We start from the raw sequence: 13,243 nt of genomic DNA on the forward strand, positions 1-13,243 counted from the left end.
AAATCACCAATGTACAAAATTAATTAGTTAATTAATAATTAATTACTATAATAATTAGTATTACTGTAATTGTAATGATGAATAATTAACGTGCAATAATTAACTGATTTTATTAAGAACAGCACCAAGCCTCCCCAGAGAGATGCCTGAGGATCGCTGTGGTTTCTGGTTATGAAATGTTGGATGTTGCCAATGTTGGGTTCACCTAAATTGAGTCCAGCTGCTAATTCAAAATACATGCTAGAAATTCCTTAGGCAATGTATGTCACACACAAGTCAATAACCCAAAGCTACCATTGTAAATCCAAGATGCATTTTTAGAGGGACTGCCCTAGTTTGCTTCCTACTGCTGTAATAGAAATGACCAAAAACAACTCGCGAAGGAGAGGGTTTACTTGATGCACAACTCAAGCACAGTGGGAACTGAGGCAGAGGTCATGGGAGAATGCAGCTTAGCAGCTTGCTCTCCTGGCTGGCTCAGCTTACTTTCTTACGCACCCCGGGACCACCTGCCAGGTGTGGTACCCTCCAGAGTAGGCTGACATGGCCCTCTCATGTTGAGCATTACTCAGGTGATCTGATGGAAGGACTTTCTCAGTGAAGGTTCCCTCTTCCCAGATGACCCTAGCCTATATTAGGTGACAAAACTAACCAACACTGGTACCACCTTCAGGCTGGGGTGCAGGTCGGTGACAGAGCGTGCTCTTTCCATGGTGAAGGTCCATGGGCCTTGGTGTCGAAAGGAGTATAGATGCTTCCAAGAGCAAGGTTAAGTGGGTCTGAGTCTAATTCCCAGCACCAAAAACAACCAAATAAAATCACCTCCAACCCACCCATTCACACAGGCTAGTTGCCTACAATGAGCCCGAAAAGCAATTGCCAGTTTCCGCATGGCCTTACGTTTAGGGTTTAATGCATTTGGCCTAGAGACAGCACCAGCAGCTCATATATATGTTACAGGACACGGGAGCGGCTGCACATTTAAACAACTGAATAAATGGACTTCACATTCTTCTGCTTACGTAAAGAGCATCTCTCCAACCTCTCCCTATTATAAAAGATGGAAGTCTTAATATGTATGTTAATATATGTACATATAACATAAAACAGACATATAAATATGCACTTACAGATAACTGACATCTGTACTCAGGAAGCTGAGGCAGGAGGATCATGTGCTTGAAGCCAACCTAGGATACATAGCAAGAACCTGTCCTCAAATAAGTGAGTAAACAAATTAGCCAACAAATAAATTAATACATTTTAAATAAAAGAAAGATCTGGATATTTCTAAATTTCCTTTCATATTTAACTTTAGAACTGTTTAATAAAATGTGATAATTTTTTTTTTTGTTTCCAAAAGAAAGAAGACATTTGAAAAACAGAATCTGTCAAGAACTCCTTAGCATGAACTCACATTTTTATGTTGTATATTCCTCTACGTTTTAAAATTAATAGCATTTGCATTGGCAAGGCATAATTACACGCATTTATGGAGTGTGACTAAGATTTAGATATATGCATACAAAGTGAAATTCTTATGTCTGCGTATTCTTTTGGGGGGGTGTTGTTGTTATTGTATATGGCGTTGGTCTGCATGTCTACATATGTACCAAAGAGGGCACTGGGTGCTCCGAGACTGGAGTTATGGGTGGTTGTGAGGCACACATGAGGGTAGGAACTGAACCCGGGTCCTCTGGAGGAGCAGCCAGTGCTTTCAACTGCTGAGCATCACTCCATTTTGGTTTTTGAGACAGGTCTTACTATACAACTCCAGCTGGACTTAGACTCCCTGTGTAGACCAGGCCGGCCTCTCACTTGCCACAGTCCTCCTGACCCTGCCTCCCAAGCGATGTGATTACATTTAACCGCTAGAAGTAAAAAGAGAAGGAAGAGGGACACCCAGAGAGGGCACATGGAAGAGAGAAGATGGGAGGAGAGAGGGAGAAAGAGAAGAAAGCCACTGTGCCCATTGCCATGAGCAGCGCGTCCCCTCTGCCTTTGGGAGCACAGAGAATGCTATAGGCTGCTAAGCAGGGAAGGCATCTGACCTAGAAACGCAAGCTTGTGACACAACTTACTGATCAATTTTGGATTCTGTGATATTTCCATCTTCGCCTCTCAGTTTGATTGTGATGAACCCTCTTCTTACGCTCTTGTTCCAAGACACGATATCCACAAAATAATGATACACTGTAAAATACGGAGAGAACCCCATAAGAGATGTACCCCAGTGCGTCTCAGTAGGGTCAGGTCTGAAAAGCCAAGGTCCCCCGTCTCTCCCAAGAATGAATCGTCTTGTCTCTCGTGTAAGTCAATACAAAGGCAAGGGTGACCTTGAACTTCTGACCCCTTGCCTCCAACTTTCCCAAATGCAAGGACGACAGGTGTGTGCCACCACATTGGGCCACTGCAGGCTTTTCTACTGTTTTGTACTCTTCTCTTTGGTACAGATAGCATGAGTGACAACAGAGTTCCATGCTCTCCGGTGACCAGGTGCAGGGATCACGGATGCCGGCGTCATAACCTGACAGCATGTTCAACCTTTTGACTCCTTCACACAGTTTATGCTAGAGAACCCTATAATAATGTGAAAACCAAAACAAACAAAAAAAAAAAAACAAAAAAAAAAAAAAGAAGAAGAAGAAAAGAAAAGAAAAGAAAAAAAAAGAAACAAAACAAAAAAAAAAAACAAACCACAAAACAATCTCATGATGTTTTGAGGGAACTTACTATCACTTTGTGTTGGGTTGCTCTTACAGACAGGGGTCTAATTATGGAAAAGTTTTAATGTTTTCCCACCATTGTCTCCTAGCATGCCCGTACCACACTGGAGTAGCTTTGGACTGTACCATGTTGGAATATTTGGTTTAAAAAAAATCACTGTCTGAAGGCTGTCAAGCTGGCTCACTGGGAGGGCACTTACTGCCAGTTCTGACGACCTGAACGTGATTTCAATTATAGAGCTATGGCAACAAAACCAGCAGGTTATTAGCATAAAAAGACACACTGATCAGTGAAACTAAATTGAAGACCAGGACATAAATCCATATACCTATGGGCACCCGAGTGTCAATAAAGAGGCCAGAAATCCACACTGGAAAAAACATAGTTATCTTCAACAAATGGGGCTGGCCAAACCATATGTCTGCGTGTCACACTGCACAAAATCAACTCCAAATGGATCAAAGACCTCAACATAAACCCAGGTACACTGAGCCTGATAGACAATAGCCTTGAGTTCATTGGCACAGAACAGGCTTCCGGAACAGAACACAGAGAGTGCAGGCTCTAAGAGCAACGGTTAATGAACGGGACTCCATGAAAACGAGCAGTGTCTGCACAGCAAAGGACACTGTCATCGGGGCAAAGCAGCAGCCTACAGAATGGGAAAAGATTTTTACCATCTCCACATCCAATAGAGGGCTAATATCCAAAAGGCATAAAGAACTCAAGAAAATAGGTATCAATAAAAATAACCCAATTAAAAATTGGTGTAGAGAAACGCACGCCTTTAATCCCAGCACTCGGGAGGCAGAGGCAGGCGGATCACTGTGAGTTCGAGGCCAGCCTGATCTACAAAGCGAGTCCAGGACAGCCAAAGCTACACAGAGAGACCCTGTCTTGAAAAACCAAAAAAAAAAGAATTCTCAATAGAAAAATAAATAGCTGCGAAGCACTTAAAAAATGTTTAACATCCTTAGCCATCTAGGAAATGCAAATCAAAACTTGTCCGAGAGTTCATCTTACACCTGTCAGAATGGCTAAGATCAATAACACAAGTGGCAGATCATGCTGGTGAGGATGTGAAATAAAGCATTCATCTGTAACTAGTGGAAGTGAAAACTAATGTACCACTATGGAAATCAACGTCCCTCAGGAGGATAGAGAATCAATCTACCTCAAGATCCAGCTATACCGCTCTTGGGCATATATGCAAAGGACGCTTCCCCCTACCACAGAAGACACTTACTCAACCATGTTCATCGCTGCTCTATTCATAATAGGTAGAAATTTGACCTAGATGTCCCTCAACAGAAGAATGAATAAAAACAATGTGGTATATTTTGCACACAAAATGATGTCATGAAATTTGCAGGCAAATGGATGGAGCCAGAAAAAAAAAAAATCATCCTGAGTGATAGATTCCAGACTCAGGAAGACCAATATGGTGCGTATTCACTTATATGTGGATAGTACTGTTAAGTCAATGATAACCAAGCTATAATGCATAGAACCACAGACAGTAGGCAGAGAGTAAGGGACTAAAGGCAACAGATAGATCTCATTCAGAAAGAGAAATAATATAGGTAGATATGGGTAGGTAGGGCTGGAATGGGAGGATCAAATGGAAAGGGGAGGGGAAAGGAGGTTGAGGAAATATGGTGAAAGACGGCTAAAATAAATTAAAAGTTTTTTTTAATTGGGTTGGAAAGATGGCTCAGCCGTTAAGAGCACTGGCTGCTCTTCCAGACGACCCAGGTTCAATTCTCAGCACCCACATGGCAGCTCACAACTGTCCGCAACTCCAGGTTCCAGGGGGTCTGACACCTTCACACCACATACATGCAGGCAAAACACAAATGCACATAAAATTTTTACAAATTTTATTATTAAAAGCAAGCAAGCGGGCTGGAGAGATGGCTCAGAGGTTAGGAGCGCTGGTTGTTCTTCCAAGGATCCTGAGTTCAATTCCCAGCAACCACATGGTGGCTCACAACCATCTATAATAAGATTTGGTGCCCTCTTCTGGCCTGCTGGAATACATGTAGACAGGGTATTGTATAAGTAATAAATAAATAAATCTTTAAAAAATGAAACAAAATAATAAAAAAAATAAAAATAAAAGCAAGCAAGCAATGTCCACAGGCCAAGAGTCTGTGACTGGTAGGTTTCAGAAGCCCAGCATAGAACCGAATTGACTCAAGGCGGCATCCACCAGTTCGTTCCTGAAGAAACAATTTTCTGGAGAGAGCCCATCCTAGGGTGCTGGCATTCTGACTCAGGGTTGCTTCGACCCTAATCACCTAGAAGACAATCCAGCATGATTGACCCCGTTTACCAAACTGGGCCGTGACACAAGGTCACACCACCTGTTACGGGCAGAAGCTATGTTGCTTTTAAGCCCTTTCAGCACCAAAGTTCTACCACTGTCCTCATTTCCCAAGAAGCATCCAGAAAGCTGAGACTCCATCCTCTCCAAAATACCACGGTCAGACAGAACAGGCAACACAGCCACCACTCACTGCAGTACGGTTTTTCCTCAGCTGTGTCGAAGAAGGCCTTCGTCATTGGAGGACCTCTGCCCCACAGGTAGGCTTTCCAGTTGTCGGCATAGTAGCCTACAAAACAAGTCAGAAACACCAGTGTGTATTATATAAGCATTAAAGCCACAGAGGAAGCGAGGAGAGTAAGTTTACAATGGCTCCCTCCCACTCCATCTCCAGCCCCCTGCCCACTGTATGGACAAGAAAAGCCACCAGGAACATTGTGCCAATGCTTTTCCCTCTTGCTGGCTGTCCCCACCATCCTGAGAACTGAGGTGCAGAAGAATCCCTCTGTGACCTCTCCCCTTACTGGCTCTCAGTTGTGAGGCAAGAAATGGGATGAGCACACACACTGGTCACACAGATCGTTTTCAGTAATGCGTTCATTGTCAACATTAAGCCAGCCTGAAGCTCATGCTTATGACAGCATCTCTACTGCAGTGTTTGCTTCATTCTGCTTGTTTTACTCTGAAGATAGGACCCAGAATCTCATGCATGCAAAGTATGCAATTTTTACCCCTAGAAATCATTTTAGGGCGTTGCACATACTAGGCAGGCAATCTACTACCAAGATATATCCACAGTCCTTTTGTTTTACTTTTTATTTTGAACCAAAGTCTTGCTAAGTTATTCAGGCTTGCCTTGAACCCACTGAAATTTTTTAATATTATTTTGAAGACAGGACCTGCCTCCATCTCCCAAATGCCAAGGATTATAGACCTATTATAGGCCTAACTGGCCCCAGGGCTTTCTTGAAGAACTGAGGTCACTAAAGAGTACAGGACACGGGCTTGATGTGTGACCGTGCTGCTGAGCACGTGAGCTCTCATGCACAGGACATGAATGCTGCCCACCAGAGCCTCTCTCTGTCTGTCAGTAAAACGGCTCTTCAAAGTCCAGCAATCTTGAAGTCCTAACCACCTGGAAAATTCCCTCTAACTTCTGGCAAACATCTCAGCAGTCTCTACAGTGTCTTTCCCCCACCAGGGCACTGTGTGTGGACCCAAGCCAGAGTAGAGAGAGAAAGCATTTACAGGCGCAACCTGTTGAAAGGAGCCACTCCACAAGGCTTAAGCCTGGGCCTGGTCTCCTGGCTTGCTGTGGACCTCCTCCAGCAGAGAGGCGTGTGCACGGAGTGGGTGCTCCTGTCTCAGCAGGAACAGGCTGTGCAAAGCTGGGGTAGGCTTGCAAACCTTCTAGTATCTTCTCCATGACACAATTAGTAGGTCAGTCTAACAGGGCTGCAAGAGCCTCTGGGTAGAATCCCACGTAGATTGTTCTCATACTGGGTGGGTGGCAGCTGGTGTTTGTTTTGGCTTTGATTTGGGGTGTGTGGGTGGTTTTTTGAAAAAGAAGGTCTCTCTGTGTAGCCAAGACTAGTTTCAAACTCTCAGTTCGCCCTGCTGAGCTGTCATGCCATAACTCAAGACTAGAGTAGCTCAGAAAACAAATCAGCTAGGAAAAGTTGGTTATGTTTGGCATGTGGTACACTCTTGTAATATCTGTGGCATGAAGGTCTCAAGTTCAAGGCCAGCCTGAGCTACAAAGTAAGCTCAAACCATCCTAAGCTATATAGAAGGACCTTATCTCAAGTAATAAATAAAGCTGACTGTCTAAAACTTTTGTAAATACAATTTGAGACAAATTCTTAAAGAGTAAAATGACTCTAGGATCTGTATAAAAATTAACTGTCTGTCTGAGAAGGGAGCTTATTTGGCTTACCCAGGAGGGGACAGGGCTCTGTTTTTCCAACGCCGCAGCCGACACACTTGCCGTTCCTATAATCCCGATAGGAGTTGCAGGGATAGGCAGTGAGGGAACAGTTATTTTGCAGGGAGGCAAGGTACAGGAACACGGACATCTGGTGGTCACACTTGAAGTACTTTATGCCTTGATTATAAAGGGACCAAGAACAGTTGCAGCGTTTACCAGAACACATTTCCTATTGTATACAAACGTTGCCCCACCAGATCCCAGCTCCTGAACACCACGCACTGCACAGGAAGCTTCCAGTGCGCTCAATTCCACTTAACCCTGGGAGAGCCACAGACAGGGACTCGTGGTGGCCAGTGGCAAGGTGGAGAGTAAATCAGATTAAGGTTGCTGTGAGAACAAAGGCAAACCTGGGGCAGGCATGGAGAGGGTGCTCAGTGTTTAAGGGTGCTTACTGCTCTTCTGGCAGACCCCAGTTTAGTTTCAGCACCCATGTTAGCTGCTCACAACTGCCTATAACTCCAGCTCCAGAGAAGCCGACGACCCTTTTCTGGCCTCCACAGACATTCATGCCCAAATGTTCTCTCTGTCTCTCTCTGTGTCTCTCTCTGTCTATCTGTCTCTCTGCTGTCTGTCTGTCTGTCTCTGTCTCTTTCTCTCCCTCTCTCTCTGTCTCTCTCTCTGTGTATCTCTGTCTCTGTCTGTCTGTCTGTCTCTTTCTCTCCTTCTTTCTCTGTCTCTCTGTCTATCTCTGTGTGTATCTCTCTCTCTCTGTTTATCTGTCTTTCTCTGTGTGTATCTCTGTCTCTCTGTCTGTCTGTCTGTCTCTGTCTCTTTCTCTCCCTCTCTCTCTGTCTTTTTCTGTGTGTATCTCTCTCTGTCTCTTTCTGTCTCTCTGTCTGTCTGTCTGTCTGTCTGTCTCTGTCTCTTTCTCTCCCTCTCTCTCTGTCTCTCTCTCTCTGGCTCTGTCTCTGTCTCTGTCTCTGTCTCTCTCTCACACACACACACACACACATTTTAAAAAGAAGAGGTGGGGGCAGCACCGACAATGTTTGCTTAGCATTGCACAAGGCTCTAAATCCAATCTCCAGCATCACTAAAAGGGAGGGCTCCGCACAAGAATGAAGACCTGAGTTTGGGTCCCCAGCTCCCACGTCAATGCTGGCAGCATGGGTCTGTAACCCTGGCCCTGGTGATGTGGAGACAAGTGGCCCCCAGTCTAGCTTACCCAGGGAGCTCCGTGTTCAATGAGAGACTCTGTCTCAAAAAAACAGGATGGGGAGTGAGCAAGGGACCCACCCTCTGACCTCTACACACGCATATATGAACATGTACACCCAGGGGGAGGGGGGCGGGCACCGAGTGCTGCAACCAGATCCGTGTTTCTGTTCCCAGGGTTCAGTTCAGCCCACATAGGAGACAGTGAAGGACAAACTGGAACCAAGAGGAAGAAGCACAGGGCACCTGGGCCAAATTGGGCTGAAGTCAGACCTGACAGACCAGCGTGTCTCACTGCTCCTAGGACTTCCTCTAGCCAATACCATGGTCCCAACAACAGCACAGGGGACACACGCCACCACTCTGTCACACAGGACAGGATTCAAATGCTCAGGCACATGGCTAACACTACTTATGTCCTTTCAGCCGGACCATTTTCAAACACTCTGCTACCCCCACGTGGCTGTATGCCAATGCTATTTCCTACAAAGATCAGCACTAGGTTTTTTTTTTCCAAAAGTGTGTGTCAGTCTGTCTGGAGGTGTACACATACCCATGTGCGCAGGCTCCTAGGCCAGAGGAGGGAAACAGGTGCCCTGCTCTATGATTCTTCTATTCCTTTGAGGAGACAGGGTCTCTTGGTGAATATGGTCCCAGGCTGGCAGCTGGAAAGCCTCAGTGGTCCTCCTGAAGCTGCCCTGAAGAGCTGTCCAGGTGGGCGGCATCTGAGCCCAGGGCCTGTGCTTTTGCATGCTCGACCCCCTGGCCCCCCACCCCTACCCGCCAGGATCATCTTTGCCTAGACGATTTTTCTTTCTCTAGCAGTAGTGAGGTATAAATCAGAGCACTTAGTGAGGACAGAAGTCTCACGCTGTCTCTCACCTCACCTTTGTGTGACCTTCCAACTTCATACCTGACACCTCTATTCCCCCCGACCCCCAGGCAGTCTGTTTTCTATTTACAATGACCCACAGGTATCAGGTAATTTATTGGTTGCTTTGTTTTTGTTTTTGAGACAGGGCCTCCCGGGTGGGATTGAACTCCTGATCCTCCTGCCTCCTCTACCTCCCTGCTAGGATCAGATATTTTGATATTATTTTCTAAACTACTGTCTTGCAAACAGTTAACACATGACACTCACCTCCAAATATCGTCTTGGGACAACCGGGTTGATCCAGTCCTCCATTCGGGTAGAAGTCTATGTTTCCTAGCGGTTCTCTGTAGCCCAGTGCTAAAAAAGGAACACACAAGGCTTGCACGGGGCTTGGGACCACGTCCATCCTGATGGTCACCTGCCTGCAGAGATAGGCAGGGGCTGAATCGGGCTTGTTACCATGGCCCTTAGCCTATTTAAATGTCTTGCCCAACGCTGTCATAAAATTTCATTCACGTCTATGCCAGTGCTGACTGAGCACAGAAATAGGGATGGGCCGAAGCCCAGAGACTGTAACTCTGAGCACCGGGCCACTTCAGGGCTGACATGATGACCTGTTTCTTCCTTTCATTTAGTCTGTGTCCTCTAATTGCCAAGAGATTCCTGAACTTCCCTTTGCATTGGATAAATCTTCACGATACAAAATAGTTCCTTTCTACCTGGTAGGTAAAATCATAACATGTCTGGACCTGATCTGGAGAAGTTGGCTCAGTGGTTAAGAGACAGACACGCAGGCAAAACACCCATATTCATAAGGATAAAAGAGTAAAAGTAAAAATTTTGTACCTAAAAAAAATAAATAAATAAAAATTAATAAAAAAATTTTTGTACCTAAGCTCTCACCTGAACTACCAATACTTACAAGGTTTAGGCAGGAGGATTACCATGAGCTTGAAGCCAGTTTGGGCTAAAATTTGAGGTTCTGCCTAAACAAACAAACAGACTGGGAGCTAGGGTGATAAAAAAAAAAAAGAAGATTGGAAACACTTTTAAAAGTGGGTGTCTAGGGTGCTGGAGAAATAACTCAACAGTTAAGAGCACTGTCTGCTGGTCCAGAGGTCCTGACTTCAATTCCAAGCAACCACATGGTGGCTCACAACCATCTATATTAGGATCTGATGCCCTCTTCTGGCATAAAGGTGTACATGCACATAGAGCATAAATAAATAGTACCTGGAAATGTAATGGATGTATTTTCTCTAGCCATAAAAACCCCCAAATAGCTGGGTGGTGGTGGCACACACCTTTAATCCCAGCACTCGGGAGGCAGAGGCAGGTGGAGCTCTGTGAGTTCGAGGCCAGCCTGGTCTGCAAAGAGAATTCCAGGACAGTCAAAGTTACACAGAGAAACCCTGTCTCGAAAAACAAAACAAAAAAACCAATAAATAAATAAATAAATAAATAAACAAACAAACAAACCCCCAAATAAGTAGACAATGCTCTATTAAGAGGTTAATGTACTGGCCAGCTGTGGTGGCTTACACCTTTAATCCCAGCACTCGGGAGGCAGAAGCAGGTGGATCTCTGTTTACAAAGCAAGTTCAGGACAGCCCAGGATGTCTGTCTTGGGGGGGGGGGGGGGGAGAAGAGGTTAATGTAGACCCAGGTGTGGTGGTGCACACTTATTACCCAGCAGTCAGTGGGCTGAGATAAGAAGCTTGGCATTGTATAACCATCCTTGGCTGCACGGTGACAGGCCAGCCTGGGATACATAGCAATCTCAGAAAAAATAAACAAACAAAAGAAAATGCTTACATATGCATGTGTATATGTTATGTGCAGCCTATTACAGTAATCATAACAACAGCTTTCATATCGTGAGACTTGGGGTGTCCGCTGGGCGTCTCACACACCCTTCTTCCCACTTTCACAACATCTGTAACACAGCTGTGGGGAAATTAGTGGAAGTAACTCAGATGAAGGTCAGAGGCTGGCAGAAAGAGCAAAATGTAGGGTCTGCCCTGCTGCAGAGCTTGGATTCTTTCCTTCAAAATTCATTTCACAGGAATAAAAAGCAAGCTGTCTTATTCTGCCCATCTTAGAAGAGGCACTGAAGGCCTCCACTGAAGCAACGGACTACGTTGTAAAGGTCACAGTGACGAGGCAGCTATCCACAAAAAGGTATTTCCTCCCCAAAGGTAAACAGTCACCGACTGTCACACAGGAGTGCCTGTGACACAGGGGCAGGGGTAATTAAAACAAACAAAAACAAAACAAAAAACCTTGGGGGCTAGAGATTTGGCCCAAAGGTTAAGAGTACTGACTGTTCTTTCAGAGGTCCTGAGTTCAATTCCCAGCAAGCACAGGGCTCACAACCATCTATAATGTGATCTGATGCCCTCTTCTGGCATGCAAGTGTACATGCAGGCAGAGCACTCTAAATAATAATAAATAAATAAACCTTTTTAAAAAAATATTCTAGTGTCTGTGTTTGGCACACATATGCCAGCATGACCTTGGAGGTCTAAGGACAAGCTGGGAGAATCGGGTCTCTCCTGGCATCGGAGGGGTTGCAGTGACCAAGCTAGCTCATCTGAAGCCAGCTGCCCACGTGGTAGACAAGCCAGCCTGTTCTTGATTGGACTTTATGATCACTTGGAAAACACAAGGTGACAGAAAGGGAAGTCATGCCTGCTCCATCACCAGGGCTTAGGTCCCCTTCAGTGCTGCTGGACCCGCCCCCTCTTCCCAGGTAGGCTGGGGACAGGGGGAGAAGACCGCATCAAAGGATCCTCTGGGAAGACTGAGCATCTTGGGGCTTCTAACCCACAAAGATAGGAGGAGTGTTACCGTCAGTGTCGGAGTGGATGACGTCGACGAACTGTGCATCGCTGGGATCTAATCTGTCCTCAGGCGGTCTCCCATTGAATAAAGGGCCCGCAGGGTCAAGACCTGAGAGAAAAGCAGAGCGTCTTGGAAGCCCCACGCCATGAGTCACTGCAATCTGTCTTTGATCCCTCCGGGAGAGGCTGGCTCACAGGCTGCCTGGCGTGCTTTGGTGAGTAATCGCTAGCATCCCAGCGTGCAGTCGGGCCTCCTGTCCACAGCCTGTAGCTCTTTCCCACAGTGTGGATGGCTACCCTGGCAGTGGCCCTGAGAAAAGCAGGCAGGCTCCATGAGGAAGCCCAGCTGGGAAAGAGTCCCACAGCAGGGAGTCACGCAGGTGAGGTCAGCAGGGTAGAAAGGCTCTTCTGGCGAAAACCCTCAGAGAGGGCTGGGAATTAAACCCAGGACCTTATACATGAAGTTAGGCCCAGCTACAAAGCCCCATTATACAGCTCAGACTGGCTTGAATTAGCAATCAGTCTCTAACTGGATCTCCGTCTGCCTGGGTCCCCTGTGTGTCAGGATTAAAGGCATCCATCACCTCTCAGATCTTCCTCACTTTAGGGATTTCAGAAGCCCCTCTCCACTCCACTTTCACATTTACTAAGTCCACATCCCAAAGCCAGGTGGCCGATCTGATTCCATCCTACCCGTGCCTGCTCCTGAGGCCCAGGGGGCTCAACCATCCTGGCCACAGCCCCCCTCCATCTGCTCACAGTCTCTCAGCACCCAGCTGAGCCAACTCAGCAGGAACTGGGTATCTCACGCTGCAGATGAGGTGGATCAAATGCATCCCATAATGCCTGAACTGACTTCTTGGTCTCAGTCAGGGTTAACTGGGCTTTATTATCACAGCAAAGAAACACCTGGAAAATCGTGCTTGGGAATCTAGAACCACAACCCCGAGAACTTAGAAAGCCCAGTGTGACAAAGTCGCCACCTACTAGAGGAGGCAAAGAGGGTTTTAAGAATAGCTTCCTTGGGGGCTGGAGAGATGGCTCAGTGGTTAACAGCACCGACTGCTCTTCCAGAGGTCCTGAGTTCAATTCCTAGCAACCACATGGTGAATCACAACCATCTATCTATAGTGTGATCTGATCGTATGTTTAAATTCATCGCGTTCCTGTTTTAGGTGCTGGAGATTGAACCCAGGACCTCAGGCATGCTCAGCATGTGCTACCACACAGCTCCTCCCCTAGTCCCTCGGGATGCCTTTCTCTCCCCTCCCCATGTTCCAGACACAATCAAGAGACAGCATCGTTTGCTTCCTTTTCCTGTTTCCTTC

The 13,243-nt window shown here is 46.1% G+C and overlaps 1 protein-coding gene across 1 annotated transcript in view; it reads right to left on the minus strand.

Moving 5' to 3' along the window:
* Liph (lipase H) overlaps positions 1 to 13,243 on the minus strand; it is a 34,224-nt gene that overhangs the window by 2,610 nt on the left and 18,371 nt on the right. Inside the window, exons 4-8 of the mRNA XM_051150744.1 lie at positions 11,923 to 12,024; positions 9,340 to 9,429; positions 6,990 to 7,157; positions 5,247 to 5,342; positions 2,082 to 2,193 (exon numbers count right to left, since the gene is read on the minus strand). Of these exons, the coding sequence (XP_051006701.1) occupies positions 2,082 to 2,193; positions 5,247 to 5,342; positions 6,990 to 7,157; positions 9,340 to 9,429; positions 11,923 to 12,024 (568 nt within the window). The remainder of the gene's footprint in view (positions 1 to 2,081; positions 2,194 to 5,246; positions 5,343 to 6,989; positions 7,158 to 9,339; positions 9,430 to 11,922; positions 12,025 to 13,243) is intronic.

Source organism: Acomys russatus, chromosome 8 (assembly GCF_903995435.1).
Source record: "Acomys russatus chromosome 8, mAcoRus1.1, whole genome shotgun sequence".
Lineage (NCBI taxonomy): Eukaryota > Metazoa > Chordata > Mammalia > Rodentia > Muridae > Acomys > Acomys russatus.